Here is a 20395-nt window from a genome sequence, read left to right as displayed (position 1 = left end):
CTACTGTTTTCCAATTTATGGGCAAAGAAACAGCTTTGAGTGCCCATTAACTGAAAGGGTTGGTTGCTCAGTTGCTTTAAAGGAACCGTTCCCCACAGCTTAAGAGCCTTCCCTTTGAACGAGTTAACCTTGTAGCTCTGACCTCTAATCTCAAGGGGCTTGCAAAACCCTCTATGCGTAAAGCTTAGCTTTGTCTGTGCTTTAGTAGATCATCATCTCTCTATGCCTTGGTTTCCCACTGAACAAAATGAGTGAGGATGGTGAAGCCGTGGCTGAGTGGAGTTCCACTGTCCTGAGGTTCTGTGATCAGGAGAATGACTTCAAACCCCAATCTCACCTCTGGGCTTTTTTTTAGTATCGTGAAAATATAGTGCTTAAGATTATGGGTGACATGGCTTCTCTTCAACCCTCACGAAGCTGAAAAAACCGTCACAAGCCACAAAAAGTATTCTTGTAAAAACTAGAACATGCCTGCGTGTCTTTCCTGGAAATGCATCTCTTCATTTTACCTGGAAATCTCCTCTGGTAACCTGCAGCCCTGGGCTACACACTGCTACCTCTTTAACCTTCTTTGCGTTGGGATCTTTCTGCCATGCGTTCACACAGCATTTGGAACACTTTTCTCTCCAAGTACATTTTCCTTTCAAATTGGTCTTTTGAGACTGGTTTTTTACCTCGTCGCCCTCCCCCGACCCCTCCTCCAGATTTGAAGCAGCTGAAGCCAGAGTCATCTGTGAAGAGCTTTCAAAAGAAATATTTTTAGGGAGAAATGAGTACTTTCCTGTACAAACTTTTGAAAACTCTTTACAGTACCTACTTGATGTGCCCAGAGTCTGGGAATATTAAATGATTTTTTTGATTGATTTGTTATATTACCAGGTACACCACCAGGCTTCAATTTTCTTAGCGGGTTTAAGCAGAACTCTCTTAAATAGCATAATCATGCAGTCACGTTTTGTTCCCTTGAAACACCGCACCTCTCAGAAAATAAAGCACACACAAATTAAAAGGGAAGCAACAGAGAAACACAAACCATGACTGCCTCCCACCCTCCACACACATGATTTCTCACAATATAACCCCAGGCCCTAAAAGAGATTGAACCAGGAGGGTGTGAATTCAAGGCTGGTTGCTCAGCAAGATCCTCTTATCAAACAAACAAACAAACAAACACTGACTAAAAGAATGCTTTAAAAATGAATGTCTTTGACCCATTTCTCGAAAGGATGGCCTAATTACGCAGTCTAGCCATTTACCCTTCCGTATTTACCCTCTCACCAATAGCAATATCATTTCTTGTCTCTCCATGGTGGTTGTTGCCTCAGAGGTCACGAGAGACCTAATTATCAAAGGTGAAGGAACGGTCTCAGTCTTCAGGGAATAAAAAGCATGAGCTGTAGAGAGATCCCACCTTAACTCTAGCCCCACCCATCCCCCACTCGTGTGAACGTGGGCTCGTCATCCTGTATAGTCCTCTCGATATTCTAATATGGGGATTTTGAGAGCCATTCTCCAGGGTTGCTGGGAGCATCCTCACGGGGCTTTGAGTATGAAACACTTCTCATGACGTCTGGCTTGCCATAGCCAGGCAAGCAATGTTGATTCTCTTCTTCATGTGACTTCCAAGTCATATCTCAGTCTTGGTTTGCTTGCATCTGTGTCTCTGACGTCTTCCACAAGTCCCGTTTTCCTCCCTCAGTTCCTCTCATCCCGTCTATATTCCTGTCTCAGATGTTTTCATCCCTATTTTCACCTGAACTGCTGGCCATTCAAAAGGTCAGTACTCCAAAACCTTGATTGGCTGACAGCCTCCTAATTGGTCCAGTGCTCCGTACCTTTGCTTTTCTAAGATATTTCAACAAGTATTTCAACGAGTTATCAGAGTTAATGTTCTCCCAAATACAGCTCAGTAATAGGTCACCAATGTCATTTTCTTCACAAAAAAAAAACAAAAGCAAAAAAATAATCATCAAAAAAGAAAACAAACAAACAAACAAACAAGCAAACAAGAGCTATTTAAATGACATACTTTTGTTTAAAGAGTGAAATCTAATATCAACACTCACCATATCACAGCCAGGTCTGTTTCCCTTCATCTCCCAGGACACTGCTTTGTCTGTTCTAATCTACCTCTTTACTTTTTAAAACACCATTTTCACTCCTCAGTGGCTTCATTACTCAAACTCTTACTGTCTTATTTTTCTCTGTTTATTTTATTCTTGAGATTTTTTTTTAAAGACAAAGTCTCATTCTGTAGCCCAAGTTGGCTTAGAAGTCACTAGCTTAAGTTGGCCCTCAATACACAGCAATTCTTCCCCAGCCTTCAAAGTGTTGTGATCACAGGGGTTCAACTCCACGCCCTACTCTCTGAGTCTGAAATACCATTTCCTCCATGTGTCCTGTAAGGACCACCTATTCCCCTCTGGTTAAAGTATTCTAATCTTTCCATTCACATCGTATCTGCATATGATTCACTGGGACTTGCTGGCCAGGGTGCCACAGCGCACAGCACAAACTGTATTGGGTTTCTCTTGCTCTGTCTCTGGGCGCTCAGCAAGGCGTGTACACAGTGCTCTAACTTACCAGTTACTTGTCAAATTAAACGGAGTGGAAGATCAACATGAAGATCAACATAGTCCTGGTTTCTAACAAGGGAATGAGAAATGCAATCAGACACAACAAAGGCTGGAGTAACAGAATGCTCATCACTTGCCAAGCTCTGTTCTAAGTGGTTGCTGTGACTCCAGAGTTCGAGAGCACTCTGGGAGAAAGCTGCTACTTACAATCTTGAGTACACAGGTGGGAAATGACAATATCCAATCTGATAATGAGCCACTGAAAAGAAAAGAGAGTCCTTACTAGCATGGCTGTACTCAGTGTTCCTGAGGGGGTGTTCTATGTTGCCTTTGAGGAGTGCAGCTGAATTACTTATGTACAGCATGGCATGGCCAATCCAGGGTAGATGGGGTGACCTTAGGAAGTTATTGCCAGCCCTGCTTTGTACAAAGATTGTCCTTGCAAGACTTAAGAGACAAGAGGAGATGGCATTTGTTTGTACTTTGATATTACAGCATCACGGGCAAGGACAGCCAAATGTTTTGCGAAAACATCCTCTGAAGAGCTGTGAAACCAGAGGGCTTATCTGGTGGCTGCCCTTCTCCCAGGATGACCAGGTGACCTCAGAGATCACCCCGGCTCTGGTGAAGGCTAATGAAAGCAAGCCTCTGCCAAATTCGTGCATTCCCTAAGGCTAAGAGCACTCCCTGGATGGGAGAATTTCCATCAAGATCTTAGAGCGCTTTCTTCTTTTTCCTCAGGAGGGGCTAGATGTGGTGTCTGGTCAGCTGTGGTTTCTTTAGAGTGTATTTAGCAAGAGCTGACTTCCTAGTCTACCCTCCTTCCCCAGCCTCATACATTTAGCATTGCTCTTTCTTACCTTAAAAAAAAAATCCAACAGAAATTGTTTATTTATTTGCATGTGTGAGTGCTTGTGTATGGGTTGAGCACATGGATGTCAGAAGACAACTTGGAGGAGTAAGTTCTCTCCTGTTAGTCTGTGGGTTCCAGAGATAGACCACAAGAACTCAGGTGGTCAGGTTTGGTGGCATGCAACATTACACACTGAACCATATCTGTCCTTTTCCTAGTCTTCCTAAGCAGTTAGCTCCTCCAAGGAGTGTGGCCAAGGGAGAATTCAGAAAATAGAAGACACATATGAAAAGTGGACTCAAGGGAGTCTCTCCGTTTTCCCTCTTATCCTCATACCCTTTTCACCTTGTTCCTGCCACCCTGCTACCCGAGTGATTGGTTTCTAGTTCACTGGGCAAGGTGGTGAAGCAGTTTTTAGACCTCAGGGAAGTCAGTGATCAAAATCCCTACAGCTAAGAACAGTCATTTCAGACAAATTTTTGTTTGGTTCATAAGCCAATGATTTCAATTAATTTAATTCTTGAGATAGGATCTTGCTATGTAGGTCAGGCTGGACCTGAACTATGAATTTTCCTGTCTTCGCCTCCCCAGGGAGCCTGGAATTGGGATTATAAAAATGAGCCAAGTGCCTGCCAAATTGCTTTTGTTTTAAACTGGAAAACCTGAGCCTCAGATACAAGGACTTTTAGGATGGCTATGGGACTTTAAGGACAATCTGTTTTCTTCCACAGCCTCTAACTAGGCTCCAGTTACCTTCTAAAGGCCCAAGAAGAAAGCCACTCCCAACTCGTCTTGGCCATGCATTCCAGTCTTCAGCCAGCCTTAACCTTGGGTAAATGTTTGTCATTGAGCATGAGTCCCCCACACTGCTCTTTGCACAAAGCACTCGCTGATAAAAAGAGGGAACTATCTGCCCATGTTACAGCATCGGCTGCTATGTTTCTGTCCACATCTCCAGCTTTCCTGCAAGCTGTAAATTCCATTCACTCTATTCCTTGTCTGCTCTTGCCCATGCACTTCGGTGAATGCAGTGTGGGACAGTCTCTGCCTATTGGGCTGGTGGGTGACTGCATGTTCTCTCGGGTTACGTTTATAAGTGTGTGCTCAGGAAATGTCTATCTCAAAGCTGTTAGGTTCTCTGCATAATAGACTAAGTCATTGTGAGTCTCCAGAAGTAGTGGACAGGTGTTGGGTGTCTTGTGTCGACAGGAAAGGAGAGCCTGTACTGCTGAGAATAAACAACAGTCTCTTGGTAATATGAGATCCATTTATTTAAAGTTGGAGGCCTAGATGTGGGGTTGGAGGTGTGTGTGTGTGTGGGGGGGGGGGGTTGGGCATTCTGAACACCACCTGTTTGCAACCCCCTAACCTACAATACAAAGAGATGAGGTCAGTTACCCAGCAAACTGAGGCGTCATTAGAGTTAACAGGAGAGAGGGCGAATAGGGAAAGGGGAGAGAGCAAGTCTGAAAGGGAGTTGTAGGCACTCTTTGGCCGTTGATACTCTCCTCCATCAGCTGCTTTGGGAAACTGCCCCCTCCTCCAATTTGGCGTCTTTTGCCTCCTTGTAAAACAGCTGTTGCAACTGAACAGCTGCAGTCCGGAACTATCAGGGAACTATTTTCTTGCATAGTATATGATTTTGCTGGCCTTTACCTTGCTTTCTGAAGGTCTGATGCTGGCCTTGCTGTATCAGTCATTGCCATTCATGGGAGTCCTTGGATACGTTTTTTTGCAGTTCTGCCCCATTTTCATGATTGCAAGAAGAGGGTAGTAACTTCTGTTGCCTTAGTCCTAAGGTCGCTAGGAAGGTATAATGTGATGTATTAAAACCTTTCTGCAAGTTCTAAAGGTCACATGCCAATCAAAAGCATATTGGAAGGGTTCAGAGGAAGAGACATTTGGCTCTTTCTGAGGAGCTTAGAGGGGACATCTGCTGGCAGCTGCAACTATCTGTGTTCCAAAGTAAACAGAGACAGCTGTGGTGGTGGGCAGTGAGGTTTTGATTTTCTTTTTGTTAGTTTGTATTTGTTCCTCCTCCCCTGTGTGTGTGTGTGTGTGTGTGCTCGCGTGCTCGAGCGCACATTAGTGTGAAAGAGAGGGAGAGAGACAGAGACAGAGAGGCCTAGCTCAGGCTGCCCTCAGACTTGCTTTGTAAGTGAGAATAAACTTGAACTCCTAATTTTGACTGGGGATTTGATGAGTGAAAAGGTTAAAGCTTTAAGAAAAAAGACGAGGCTACAGGCAGAAGTGAGTGAAGGACAAGATCAGGCAGGGATGAGGGATGCTCCTGGAATCTGCATGTGAGAACATTTTAGATTTGGTCCAGCTGAGCTTTTACCTTAGACCAGAGGAAATGTAAGCAGTAATTCTCCACCACTTCTGTGCCTGAAGCTTAAATTAAATATTAGAGGATTTTAGGTCCAGACTCGTGGGTGGGACACCTGTCTGAAGTGCACTGGAGGAAGAAGTTGGTGGTTCATCTTCATTTTGAGGCTATGAATTTAAATTGAGAAGGCCTATGGCAAGTGTGTGTGTGTGTGTTGTACCTTTTCTTTCTTCAAAGAATAACTGGTAATGCCCTGTTTTCCTTGAGCAAGAGAGACTCTGCTCTCTTACATGAACAGCCCATCTAAGAGGCAGGTTCTTTGGGAAGCTGTCAGATCCTCCTGCAAAGCACTCCTCCATGGAAAGGATCTAAGACAGTGAACAAACTATGTAGATCCCTGACCGACTCTGAAGTTAAGAGACACAGACCATCCTCCTGGTCCAAGCCGGAAGAACTTTCCAGGTCTTTGCCAGGCCTGACACCTGATGACTAGAGGTTTCTCCTTTCTCTGCCACTGGGAGCTAAAATAGAGTGATAGTGAATCATGTGCAAGCCGGCAGCCGGATGTGAAGGGTCAGGAAAGGGACTGATACTCTGCCATCGCTTAGGGTGAACCGGACCTTGGCCCTTCACCAGATGCACTTCCTTTTTACTCACAGCCTCAAGGAGGTTGCATAATGAATGGCAGGATGTCTTAGCTTCCCATGTGTCAATGCAGGACATGACAGACAGCTGTTACCTCAGATGTCTTATTGACCTGTAGGGGTATATGCTATTTTAAAGTGGATTTCTCTCTCTCTCTCTCTCTCTCTCTCTCTCTCTCTCTCTCTCTCTCTCTCTCTGATTAGCCCTGGCTGTTCTTGAGCTCCCTCTGTAGACCAGGCTGGCCTTGAACTCACAGGGATGTGCCTGCTTCTACCTCTTGAGTGCTAGAACTAAAGGTGTGTGCTACCACCACCACACCAGGCCTGAAGTGGATTCTTATGACCTTTAGGGATGTGATTTTTATTTATCCAAAGGGAAACTGGACAAACAAATACCAGCAAAGAGAATGGGCCAGATTGTGGGCCATGTCTTTGCTGTTCCTTCCGGTCTCCTACTGAAGAGGCAAATTCCTTGTTTGGGGTGGGGGTCGTTGAGTGTTAAGCTTGTACCCCAGAAAGTTCAGTCCAACACAGAATGTCTTCCTAAAGCAGATCACTTGTACATCCCACCTCTTAGGGTTCACCTGCCTCTAGCAGGGCGGTGATATAGCACACTGATATATTGGGCAGGACTAGTCCATATTTCTGTTCAGAGGTCTGAGGCCACAGTAAACGGTGTGATCCAACCCATTCCCCAGCAAGCTGAAGCAGCATCACATAGTCTCAGGAATGTCCAAGGATGCACTTGACTCCCTGGAGCCTCTGAGGGTGGTACACCGGCTAACTCCTCTCAGCTTCTTTGCCTTTCACTTATAATGGGGCTATAATTTTGGCCAGGCCACACACCATGTATCCAGTATCTTTCCCTTAATGGTCCTGTGTGTCCTGTGTCTTTCCACCCTATCGTCTGTCTTTGTGTTCGTGTCTGGTGTCCTCAGCTTATTCTACAGAACTGTCTTTTCTTCCCAGCTTGCCATTTTGGAAGCAGCCTCCAGGAACTTTCCATTTTCCTTCTGATTATGTATGCCCTGTCTTCCTGGTCAGCACTCCAAACAACTCGGAGAACACGCATTTCTTAGGAGGAGAGAGATTTGGCTGAAAAGTCACCCAGTTTTCCTTCAACCCTGTATCTTGGGTGGTCTGAGAGGGAGGGATAAATCCATTGATTCCCCTCCCCCAGGGGAAAAAAAAAAACAGGGAGTTTGCTAACCAGAGCTGCTTAGCCAATCGTTGCCCTGAGAAAGTTTGGATTGTGCTCCTATTTCATTAGGCTGATTGGAGCAGCCTTGACTCGGAGGTATAGTCCCTCCCCAAGGGATTCCGTGTACAGTTACACGGCTGTCGCTGGCTGTCGCTGCCTGTGCGTGTCCTTTCAGGCTAGCAACCCACTCCCTCCTCAGCCCCCACCCCCCCGCTCCACCTCCTCCACCTTTTTTTGTTTTTATCTAGTGTCTCCCTTGCTCTCTCTCTCTCTCTCTCTCTCTTTCCTCTCCCTCCTACCACCGCCTCTTCTTCCAGTCCTCCACTCTCCTACAGCGCCAAGCCGGCTCCCCAACGCAGTCGGCTGGACGCAAACCACTGAGAGTTTGCTGCGCAGCTCCCTGGGGTCCGGGGCCGCCGAGTCCCGCTAAGGCAGAGACACCAGCAGAGCGAGCAAGCGAGCAAGCGGGCGCAGCGGAAGACAAACACACGGGCACGCGAAGGGGAGCCCCAGGAGGGCAGCCGGGTGGCAAAGCTTGGCAGGCGACTGTCACTGCGTCCCGGGTCGCCTCTTCCCTCGTCGGACTGAGCGAGGAAGCGCACTTCTTAAAGTTCTAGACCGCAGGAGGCGGCGTCCCCTTCAGTCCCCTCCTCGCGGCGCTCCAGGAAAAGGAACTTGATCTACTGGCAGGCTCGAGTCTCCCGCTGAACGTGAGAGGGGATAGTGCCACGGGCCCCAGAGAAGGGAGCTGAGAGAGGGAGCCTCGAGCCAGGCTGCAGGCGGAGGGCACGGAGCAGCGGCCAGGGACCCCGATGCCGGCGGCCAACATGATGGAGAACCTGCAGCTGCCCGCCCTGCAGGTGCCAGAACCTCAGGGCGCGCCCGAGGGCAGCGCGGTGTGGTCCAGCTCGTCCACCCCCACGCTTCGCCGCCGGCGCTTTAAGATGCGCCGGATGAAGAACGTGCAGGAGCAGAGCCTGGAGGCGGGGTTGGTAGCCCCAGACCTACCCGGCGTCCTGGCCCCCGGCAAGGAGTTCCTGCAACTGCCGTCCATTGAGATTACGCCCTCCAGCGACGAGGACACCCCGTGGTCCAACTGCTCCACACCCAGTGCGTCCCCGCGCCGAAAACGCTTCCTGCTCCGCAAGTGGCTGAGGGTGAGGGAGCGGAAAGAATGCAGTGAAAGCAGGTAGGTTCCCGTTTCTCTCCAGCAGTCTTCCCCTGAACCTCTCGCCCCTCCCCAGGGCCGGCTAGGACCCTAGGGCATTCTGGTGGAAACTTCCGGGACCAAAGCTGGAGCTTGGCGTCACCTTGGCGTCTTCAGGCACTGTCAGGGCACCAGGGCTACCACACAGCCCAGAACTAGGGACTTTACATTACTTGATGTGTTTCATATAGGTTCATGCTGCGTTTCATTTCTTGACCCTCACAGCAAAATGGCCAATACAGTGTTATCTGTTATTATCTCTTGAGCCCTTACTGTGCGCAGACTACTGTCTGTGGTGAGGGCTTCACCTGAGGATGGAATTTGGAGAAATTAGGTAGATAGTATTATGCTATGATCCCATTGTACAGATGGAGGTGTTGGAAGACTAGTGACAGAAGTTTAAGTGACGCCTCCACATGGACTTCCGAATCCCATTTCACTTTTTGTTATTTTTTTTTCCCTACACTAACCTGCTGGTACAGGTTCATGTTGTCTATGTAGAGGTGAAGTGTTGACATTTTCTACCACATCACGGACACATCTCACGATCAATCACCATGCCAACTCCAGTTTTGCTAGGGAGATGTTTGCTGTTCACATTCAAGAACTAGCATGAAGCTCACAGGGTAATATGTGTGTGTTGCTTCAGAAAGGTGCCCATGGTGGCATGGAGTCCCCTCCTCAGTTTACTTCTGGACTCGGGGTATGATCATTAGCAGATGTCTGTACTATGAGAGCGGGGCGGGGTGTTGCTGTCATTGCTGCTGGTGGTAACTAATGAGAGTTCATTCACCCTATCATTTCACTATCGTTCATTATCACTTGTTGAGTGGGTCTCAAAAGCTCAAATGTGGCACCAGCAAGTGTGGGGATCTTGAGAAGGGTCTCCAGGGTATGAAGGGGTGTGGAAGCTAAGCTTGATAGGACACTTAAAAAAAATTTACCTAGCATACAGGCTCCTCTAGCACTTCCAACATAAAATTAATAAATAAAGCTGTGTGGCACCTGCTTGTAGGCCTAGAACTCAGGAAGAAGAGGAGGAGGAGGATCCTTGGGGTCTGAGATACATGCAGCTTACATGGAAAGGTTGACCTCTTAAAAACCCCAAACCTAAATGAAACCAAACCAAGCCAAATCCAAACCAACTAACCATATAACGAAAGCAGCTGAGACATGCGAGTTTCATTCCCATGGAAGGGATGGAGCCATTGGAAGATTTACACTCTGTCATCAGTAGCCACTGTACAAGAAAAGGCAACCTTGGAGATGTAGGAAAAGGCCAAGGAGAGAGGGGCTCAAATGATGACAAATGAAGCTAGGAAAAAAACAGAAGAAAGCAGTGACTCGAGCATGAGGTCAGGTGTATATGATGGACTTAGGGAACAACTTGGCCAGAATCAACAGAAACAAGCATGCGATGTGTCTTTGTGGAGGTACTGAGGGCCTGGGCTGGGGTAAGCAGGAGGTGACCCTCCTTGAGTCTTCCTGGCTTCTTATGTCGTCGATTCACTCTGGAATGTCTTTCCTGATTGCAATGTTCTTCCAGCTATGGACCTCGGGGGCAACAGGTTTTTCTCTTCAGGCACGCCACACCACCCTGTTTCCCTTTTGACAGAGCAAGGGAAAGTGAGGACTGGTGGGGGCTAATCTCAAACTAAACCGTGACTCAGGTACTTTTCCCTCAAATGTGAGAGATCCTGAAAGAGGCACAAGTACAGAAGACAACATGCAGATAGTCTTGCACTGCTGGGTAATGGAGGCTGGTGGAACGGAGGAAATGTAAGGAAAAATGGTTCTGATTTTGAGAGTTGTTTAAAGGTATGGTAGGATAGTTTTTGTTGTTGTTGAAGTGGGGAGGATGGTATTGGAAAGAGGAAGTTTATTTTACTTCCTGAGTATGACTTAAGACAGTTCTTTTATGTGCTTGTTTATTGGGTTGGAAGAAAATGAGCATCTGCTCATCCTCTGGTATCCATGGAGGCTGGGCTCATCCTCTGGTATCCATGGAGACTGGAGGTTGAGTCTAGGTCTCTCTGAGGTCACCAAGTTCCTTATAGAAAGTGGCATATTATTTGCTTAACCCATACATATTTTCCCACAGATGTAATTTTTCACTCTGTGTGTGTGTGTGCGTGTGTGGAGGTCAGAGGATAACCTTCAGGAATCGATTCTCTCCTCATACCATGCAGATTCCAGGACTTAAACTCAAGTCTTTTAGGCTCAGTAGCAAGTGTCTTTGTCCACTGATGGATCCATCTTGATGGCCCATGTTGTCATACACTTTAAATCCTCTCTAGGTATCTTCTAATACCTAGCATCATGCAAATGCTATCTGAAGAATTGCTGTACAGTATTATTTAAAGAACAAGGATAAGGACATGAAGTCTGTTTCGTATGTGCATAGAGGTGCATGTCTGTAATTTGTGCCCTAGGGAGGGCTGAAACAGGATAATTAGTAACATAGGGCCAGCCTGAACTAAAATAAAGATCTAGTGGGATCTAGTCTAAAATAAAGTCTAAACATAGTCAGTATAGTTTTCCTGGGTTCTTTCTATCTGTAATTCATTGAATCTGGAGATACAGAACTTGGAGATACAGAAGGCCAACTGCGTATGTACAAAAGGGCAGACTGGGCTGGGAATGTAGGCGGTCCTTGCCTATCTAGTGAATTTGAGACCAGTCTTGGCTAATTGATCCTGTACCCTATACAACCAATACAAAATCAGAGCCAAACTCAAACAAAACAACACGACCGTGGACTATGCGCCCACCCTTGTCCATCCTGTGTTTTCACTGTCTGGTACCTGCCCTCTTGTGGTGACCCATAGATGTTCACTGAAGAAATACCAATAATGAGTAAGTCCATTTCCTCTTTCTGAAGTGAAATCCTCCTTATTCACAAGTCTGAGAAACTTTTAGGGTGGGAGATAGGTCCAGAGCTGAGGTTTATAAGATAGATTTATTAAAATATGATTTAGATGCCACACAACCTTCAATCTACTGTGTTTGAAGCTCAGAGTCTATGTCAGCAATAGAGTACTTGCAGACATACTATGACCTGTAGGATAAAGTATTGAATACCAGGATGAAAAGAAGTATTTAATCCAATTTTTGTAATGATAGACGTGTACATGCATCCCCACAGTTAATTTTAAAACACCCTTTATCAGCGTGCGCAAACACACACACACAGACACACAGACACACACACACGCACACACACAGACACACACACAGACACACACACAGACACACACAGACACACACACAGACACACACACACACACACACAGACACACACAGACACAGACACACACACACACACACACACACACACTAAAAGACCAAATATCTATTGAAGATGGAAGGGGATGACCATTGTACTGTTTTCTGTTTTGTTTGATATAACAAAATGCTCGAGGCTAGATTATTTCATTCATTCATTCATTCATTCATTCATTCATTCATTCATTCATTCACTTGTTTATTTAGGCAGAGTCTCATGTATCCAAGCTTGGCCTTGGACTATTGATCTTCTTGTCTCTACTCCCAAATGCTGATATTACAAGTGTGTATATCACATCTGACTTTAGTTTCTTCCTATACAAAGTGGAATCGGCTCAGTGTGGAGCATGTGCAGGTTCTGAGCAGTGACTAACTTGATGGGACAAGCTCTTTGAATAAGTACTGTTACAAACCACCACCAACAATAAAACAGGAAGAAAAGAATTAATAACCGCATGTGTCCCCAAATCTCTTGGTCAGAAATGGTTGTGGTAAAGGTTTGAAAAAAAACACAAACTGAGAGGTTCAGGGTCTCTCTCTGTGGCCTCCTGAATTCTGAGAGAAAATCGGGGATCGGGCAATGCCATGTCTCCCAGGATATATCTTATGAAAGGAGAAACACATCTGACAAGTGACAAGTGAATTGGGCCATGTGAAACTGCAGCCTGTCTTTCTAGTGAACACAGAAGAATTTCTTTGCTTGTCTCCCTTGGACACAATCAATCCTGACTATGATGGTCTAGATTACCTCTCACTCAGCCATCCTGCACCCTTTTCTATGGGACATCCTTACCCTTAGCATCGGCTCACAGGCTAGCAAGCTAGCGACTAGTTTTTGTTTAGCTCCACATCTGACCTTTAGTAATGGTTCTCACCTATTCTGCCCAACCTGGTGTGTTAGGGTAACTCTATGGTGCTGTGCTAACTGGATGTCGGTTTGCAGGTCTATATCTTTGCTATGTTTATCTTGATTCTCCATCTCTTTCTCTGACAGTTGGAGGAAGATTTGCTTCAAATTTCAGGCAGTTTGCAGGGAGCAGGGTGAGTTTGTTCATCCAGACTTCTACTCAATCAGCCTCGATTTGGCTATTCTTTATATCGTCATCTATTCAGCCCTGCTCTGTGTGGTAGAGAAAAAGAAACTCTCCTGCCTCTTTAACACAAAGCAACAAATCCATGCAAAGGGACTGTGAATGGTTAACGACGTACAATGTGAGCAATCAACTCAGGATAGGGTTAAGAAGGGAAGACTTCTACCCGTCCCATAATTCCTTGAGGCTGGGAGTGAGTCTTATTTTGTGCCAAGTTTCCTGCTAAGTGTCTTAAATACATGATCACTGTTAATCCTCATGACAAACCCGTGGGGTAGGCTTCGTGGGGGGAAGAGGCTGCGGTAGGAGAGATTAACTTGTTCCTGGTCTAACAAGAGCAAGGCTGGGAGGTGAACTATGTGCTTGTGCCAGTGCCGAGTTCTTTACAGTTCTGTGCTACTGGCCTCACATGCTTGAGAAGGTGTAGGTGTGGAGGAATTGCTTGTGCAAGATGGGTATTCACAAGACAGGGGAAGCTGCTGGGCCAGTTTGGGTGGAGAGGGTGGGGGTGGGAAGTGCAGCTGTGTGTGGGTGACAATGATGGTTTAGGTGGACTCCCCCAGAAGAGGCAGCCTGCCTTTGCCTATAGATGTGGTTTCTAGATTAAAATAGTTTATGGAAACTGAGACGTGGAGATGGAGCCCCGTGGGCTGATTTACGCTGGCCTGGTTCCTCTGTGGGAGTTGGTATTTCTGGAGTTTCCACGTGGTTATGTGCTCAGCCAATCACAGGAAACCAGGATGGGTGTGGGGTAGAGTAACCGCTGATAAATCCCACCCACCTCTTGGTTAGTTCTTCCCAGATACTGTGTATCCCCCAGTTTCTAGGCTAGTCACTGATGGTTGCTTCTGGTGTGCTCAGTTTTCATTAAGGCGCCAGAATGGCTAAGCTGCCAGTGGGGAATTTTCTTCCTCACCCTATTGAGTAAGCTCCCAGCTCTGGAGCAGGTGTTCCGATGTCCACATGGTTGCTGGGCTGCCGTGTGTACAAAGAGCTTTAGGTAGACTGAGAGGTCTTTCTGGCACGGCTGTCTTCTTAGGATCTCCCCCTTACAGACCAAAGATGTGTGTGACTTACCAGGCTGCCATGCATCTGGTGGGAAGGAGGACATAGGTTTTAATTATCTTGGGGGGCCCAACAACTTTAAAGATGAAGGAGGCTTCCCTCTCTCTGGGGAGAGAGTTAAAACCTCTCTCAGGAATACAGAATGAAAATCAAACCTGGCCTTTCCCTGGGAGAAAGGAGACAGGATGCAGATGCTTTGAGCTGTTGGAAAGGGCCTGCCACCCCATGCTCCTAATAGCAGCCACATGTCACTTCTAGAGGCAGTATCGAGCTGGTGGTGTATCTCAGTGGTAGAGGGCCTGTTTAGCAGGCATGTAGCAATAGGTTCAACCCCTACCCCCATACCTCATAAATAAATAAGTGAATAAATAAATAAAATAGTGGGGTAGTATTTCAGATGTTTTCAATTGTGTTTCTAGATTTTTGAGTAAAGTTGAATAGTATAAAAGTGCTAGAAAAATATGTCTGTGCATAGCTAAGGCTGTTGGTAGAAGACATTGATTAAAAAAAAGACCTTGGGGTATTTCTCTGGAGACCCCCCCCCCAAAGAGTTTTTGTTCTTAGTCATGGGGTGTGAAGCTTTCTCTGTTTCCTGTGCATTCTTTTTTTTAATTTTTAATATTTTTTATTACTTATTTTCCTCAATTACATTTCCAATGCTATCCCAAAAGTCCCCCATACCCGCCCCCCACTTCCCTACCCACCCATTCCCATTCTTTTGGCCCTGGCATTCCCCTGTATTGGGGCATATAAAGTTTGCAAGTCCAATGGGCCTCTCTTTCCAGTGATGGCCGACTAGGCCATCTTTCGATACATATGCAGCTAGAGACAAGAGCTCCCGGGTACTGGTTAGTTCATCATGTTGTTCCCCCTATAGGGTTGCAGATCCCTTTAACTCCTTGGGTACTTTCTCTAGCTTCTCCATTGGGAGCCCTGTGATCCATCCAATAGCTGACTGTGCTCATCCACTTCTGTGTTTGCTAGGCCCCGGCATAGTCTCACAAGAGACCGCTATATCTGGGTCCTTTCAGCAAAATCTTGCTAGTGTATGCAATGGTGTCAGCATTTGGAAGCTGATTATGGGATGGATCCCTGGCATTCTTTGACAGGGCCAAGACTCACATTGTTCACACCTGATCTGAAGAGGAGATTTTAAAAAAATGAGGTGACCTGACAAGCCATAGTAACTTATAAGCTGAGTTTCAGACCTGTGACCTGTGAAATCTTTGCCAGCCCCTAACTGACTCTGGCATCTCTAGAGCATTAGGCTCTTTTTAGGGCTTTATCCTGATAGCACATTGCTCCAGTCAGGCCTATCCTCTCCTCTGCCTTGAGATCTGACCACTGCTGTTTGCTGTTTTGCTCTTCCTGGTTAGTGAGTTTAGCCATGAAATGATGATGCAGAGAGAAGGAATGAGAAAGATAACAAGCTCTTTCCTCACTTTCTTTTTCAACCATGGTAAAAGAATTTGTCTGTGGGCCCAGTTTGGGTGTAGTGTAATGAGGTACACAGGTCACTTCCATAGCGCCCTGATGATTGAATCCTGGTTGCTGTGTCAGAAGGAAGGGCACAAAACAAGCCTTAGGTCTTCATCTCTTGCTATTTTGATACTCTGCTACCTTTGGATTCTGCTGGGTGTGAGCCCTTGAACCTTAAGAAATGTGAATAAAATGTGAGTGTTTACAGTAACCTGCTGCAAGTAGTTTGCTACAGCAATGAAAAAAAAAAAAAAAAAAAAAGAGTCAAACAGTGAGCACAGCAGGATTTGTCCTAATAAGGAGGAAAACGCAGCAAGACAGTGGGTGGTTAGTCAAGTGACACTTTGTGTTTGTTTCAGACAGGGTCTCTTGTAGCCTAGGCTAGCCTTGAAAATACTATGTAGCTGGGGATGGTTATAGACTCCTGATGTCCCTGGAGTCACTTCCTGAGTGCTGGGATTACATCAGAATGTACTAATTATGCCCAGCTTCTCGCTTTCTTTCTTTCTTTCTTTCTTTCTTTCTTTCTTTCTTTCTTTCTTTCTTTCTTTCTTTCTTTCTTTCTTTCTTTCTTTCTTTCTTTCTTTCTTCAGATAGGGTCTTGTTTTATAGCCTCAACTATTTTACTCAGACTGTTCTCACACTCACAGGCCTCCTGCCCCAGTCTAGAAAATGCTATACAGATGTTTGTCACTATGTGCAGCTTGGTGACACATTTTAAAAAAGCTCTCCAAGGGTCTTCAAGCTTGTTGTAAAAGAAGTCATTTTAAATACTATATAAAGTCAACCATCATAAAATAACTAACCAATTGTAAAATTTAGGGTAGTAGGAAGTAGGAAAATAGTTAATAATCTTGACCCTCAGTGCCATATTATTTCCTGGTATTCTTTTTTCTTATTCAGTTTTTCAATGGGGGTGGGTGGGGCTTTGGGGGTTATGAATCTCCCTCTATAATAAATTCAGGTGTATCGAGGGGGCTAATGGTCTGTAAGACACTCACTCCTGATTCTGTGGGTTTTTCAGACAGCTTTGACTGGAACCTGGGACAAAAGCTATGCATGCCTTGTATGATATCACAGGCCATCCCTTTAGTTTGCCTCAGGGTTTTCTTGTAACAGGACTGCAGCAGTTCAGAGCCAGTGGCACATCTCTCAAAGCCCATTCAGTCAGGAGTAACTAGCCTGGTTAACTCAGCGCTATGTCATGTGGAAGCACCTCCCAGTGGAGGCCACTCACATTTGCAGTTTTCTGCTTGACTTAACAGACTCCAAGGGCAGGAGTGGCCTCAGCAAGGTAAACCTTTGCCTTTTCAAGTTTCTGGCATGAGTGAACTGAACATGGGTGTGACCCCTTCATTTGAGCCTCTGTTAGGTGGCTGGTGCAGTATTGAATTAAGATCATCGTCTGGCCTAATGGTTTTCTCTCTGTGTCACTGTTACTTCTTCTTCATCTGCGCCCAAAGGATTTGTAGAAGGAGCTTTAGGTTCAGTCATCATGTTGGTCCACACTTCTGGCTGTAGTGCCCGTCAAGAGGTTCTTCTCCTGTGTCCCCCATTTGTAGGAGGTGGGGTGACTAGGGGGCCATCTTGAACAATAGGCAGCACAGCTGCATTAATTGTTGTTTAAGCCAGAGTTTCATGAATCTCGGGCTGGCTTTGAACTCATTATGTAGCTGAGAATAACTTTGAACTTCTGATCCTCTTGTCTTAATCTCCCTGGTGTGTCCCATTTTTCATGGTGCTGAGATTAGAACCCAGGGCCACCTAGATTGGAGACTACTGAGCTATATCCTCAGCCCTGGCTGAATTTACACCTCCCCCTCTGTGTGTGTGTGTGTGCGCTTCCTTCTTCTCCTCCTCCTCCTCCTCTTCCTCCTCCTCTTCTTCCTCCTCCTCCTCTTCCTTCTCCTCCTCTTCCTCCTCCTCCTCTTCCTCCTCCTCCTATTCCTTCTTCTCCTCTCCTCCTCCTTCTCCCCCTCTCCTCCTTCTCCTTTGTGACAGGGTCTATTTTATAGTCCTAGGCCATCTTGGAACTCACTATGTAGATCAGGTTGGCTGGGACCTCTCAGAGATCTACCTTTCAAGAGCTGGGATTAAAGGTGTGCACTACCACACTCAGCTTTATCTGTATGACTTCTGTATCAGGTGTGTGTGTGTGTGTGGTGGGGGGGCATTGAGATTGTGTGAGGAGAAAAGAAGAAAGATGAAAAGAAAAGTCGAGCTATGAATGAGTCGTTCAGGGCTGTTGTGTGGTTGTCTGACCTGGGTTTAACTCCTAGCTCCAAAGACATCTGCTATGGTTTGACTGAGAGTGCCCAGCACTTATATATGAATCTTTATCCCCGAATTCATGTCAATGTTGTTGAGAGTTCCAACCCATAGGATGCAATTAGGAAAAAAAAAATCATGTCACGAGGGCGGAGACTTCATGATGCCTGCCGATGATGACTTTATAAGAAGAGAAACACCAAAGCTAGGCTGCTTACTGTCTCACCTTGTGGTGCCCCTCCCACCTGAAAGGAAGCATTAGGAAGACCTTCAGCAGTGTGTGCTGCCATGGTGCCTCTGTAGCCAAGACCCAAATCAAACCCTGGCCGTCATAATTATCCAGGCTTGTGTATTCTGTTCTGGCACTAGAAAGCAAATCATCAAGCCAGCATTCCTCCCTGACTTTCTTTCTGAGGTCTGCCATAAAGGAACACAACCTACCTGGTGGGGATGTCCCCTTCGTTCCTATGTTGTTGACTGCAAGCACAGATTCATGATCTGTTTCTCTATAAACCCACTGCTCTGAAGATGATCTTCCCCTTCTAACTGTTGGGTATTATGGGCTGCTAGGTGTCTTTTCTGTTTTGAATAAATGGTGGTTGGTCTTCCAAATTGGAACAGGGTCTTCTGTTTCAGTTCTCTCGTAGCACCCTGGGCATTGGCATCTTCCAGCATTTATGTACTCCAGAGTCAAAAGCAGTGCCTACTCCTGATGAGACCCATTAGAAGCCCTCTATGGCTGCCAGCATTAACCAGCCTTGCCAACTAGATGCACTGTCTTTTTCCAGAGGATGCTGCTACATAAACCATCTGCAATCTCTGTCTCTGTTGTTGTTCCCAATATGGTCCCCAGAATAGGCTCAGTCCATCCCTGCCTTGTTGCAAGATCACTGTGTCTACTTATTTCATGGATCCAGGTGGCAGCCATGGATGAACACACATAATACTTGTTGACTCTAGGCACCACCTGAACCTGGATGGGCTTCTTCTCATGCCATCAAAGTGTTCTACTTTAATAACCTTGCAAATTCCCACAATGGTTTCCATAGGTTTGTGGCCTGACTAAATCATTCTTTTCTTCATCAGGTTAAGTTCTATTGCTTTTTTACCTGACTGGGGGCCAGGCCAATGACCTAAGCACAGGAGATAGATGCCACTGTTGAATTCTTTAACTATTGCAAGAAACAAAAGAAAACCAAAACCAAAAACAAACAAAACAACAACAACAGCAAAAACAGCATATAATTTGGCCTGTGTGTTGCTGTGCGTTGCTTTTCCTTCTTCCATCTAGAGTGGCATCCTTCCAAACAGGATGTTTTGTGTTCTTCTTGGAACGGCCATGCACGGTGGCAGCAGGCCTGTGTTGATGGGGTGAGAGCCATTTATAGGACACTGTCTGTGTGGTGATAGGCTTAGTAGTCTTTCTTGCAGTTCTAGAGTCTGTGGGGGTCGGAGGAGAGGCTCCCTGCTCATGTCTCTTTGTGGAGTCTTCAGGCAGCCTGATCTTGCCTAAGCCATTTGAGTTCTATAACCTCCTCTACAGTGTCCCAGGGGTTCCTGCTCCCTTCCCATGGGCCTTTGCAACAGTCAAGTCTAGGAACAGCACGGAGAAAACCTGGAGGCCATTTGTCCATAGTCACACTCCTGTGTCACTTGGGCTTGGAGACTCTGGATCCAGTTCGTATTGCTCAAAGAACAGAGTCCCATGGCTTCTATCTCATAGTATGAGGTGTGAGAAGCGTTTCTCAGTCTTCACGAGGTCTATGTGTATAATGCACTACGTCACTTAAAGCCTCTCTGGAGCATACCAATTTTCCTACAGGGATTTTTTTTTTTCATAGCAAGGCAAATGTTTCCCAGACAGACAGAATTTGACACACCTTTTTTTCCCTCCTCTGTTCAGGAGACCTCTTTATACATCCTAACCTTTAAAATTCATTACCCCTTACAAGCTGATGTTCTCTTGTTCTGGTAACCCTCACTGGAGTTTCTTCAGTTGGATGCTACAGAGCATGGGGCTCCTGAATTACTTCCTAACACTGCTGATGGTTTAACTCTTTATTAAACGAAAACTGTAAGGCTACTGGGGAGGTTGTTTAAGGGTCATCTTTGCCCATTAACCTGCCTGCCTGCTCCTGATATAATTGGTAATACTAGACCACTTTATCATGAAACATTTGGTTTCTTTCTCTCAGGGGCCATTCTTCTCCATGTCTGTCCACACTGTGCCATCATTGGAAGGGCCGTTAGCTCAGTCTCGGTCCTGGTCTAGATTGACCTCAGTATGGCTCTTATACCTGACTATGGCCCAAGGAAATATCAGAGTTTTAAAGTTTCCCCAAACTTTAAAAACTGTTCGGCTAAAACAGGAGACCAGCACAGAAGCGCTGTCTTTGG

General features: G+C 45.9%; 1 protein-coding gene across 6 annotated transcripts in view; it reads left to right on the top strand.

Moving 5' to 3' along the window:
* Positions 1–20395, top strand: part of Gramd1b (GRAM domain containing 1B) — a 180844-nt gene that overhangs the window by 3292 nt on the left and 157157 nt on the right. For 3 of the 6 annotated variants that reach the window (XM_029482064.2, XM_085844534.1, XM_021171296.3), the window contains exon 1: positions 7850–8792. The exons of the other annotated variants lie outside the window; for them this stretch is intronic. In XM_029482064.2, coding sequence (XP_029337924.1) covers positions 8416–8792 — 377 coding nt within the window. In that variant the 5' untranslated portion in view covers positions 7850–8415. Of the gene's footprint in view, positions 1–7849; positions 8793–20395 lie in introns of those variants that run through there. 6 annotated transcript variants of the gene reach the window in all.

This window comes from Mus caroli, unplaced genomic scaffold, assembly GCF_978045245.1.
Source record: "Mus caroli unplaced genomic scaffold, Mus_caroli_1 scaffold_11, whole genome shotgun sequence".
NCBI lineage: Eukaryota > Metazoa > Chordata > Mammalia > Rodentia > Muridae > Mus > Mus caroli.
The sequence above is the reverse complement of the archived record's forward strand: the minus strand, read 5'-3'. Positions and strand labels throughout refer to the sequence as shown.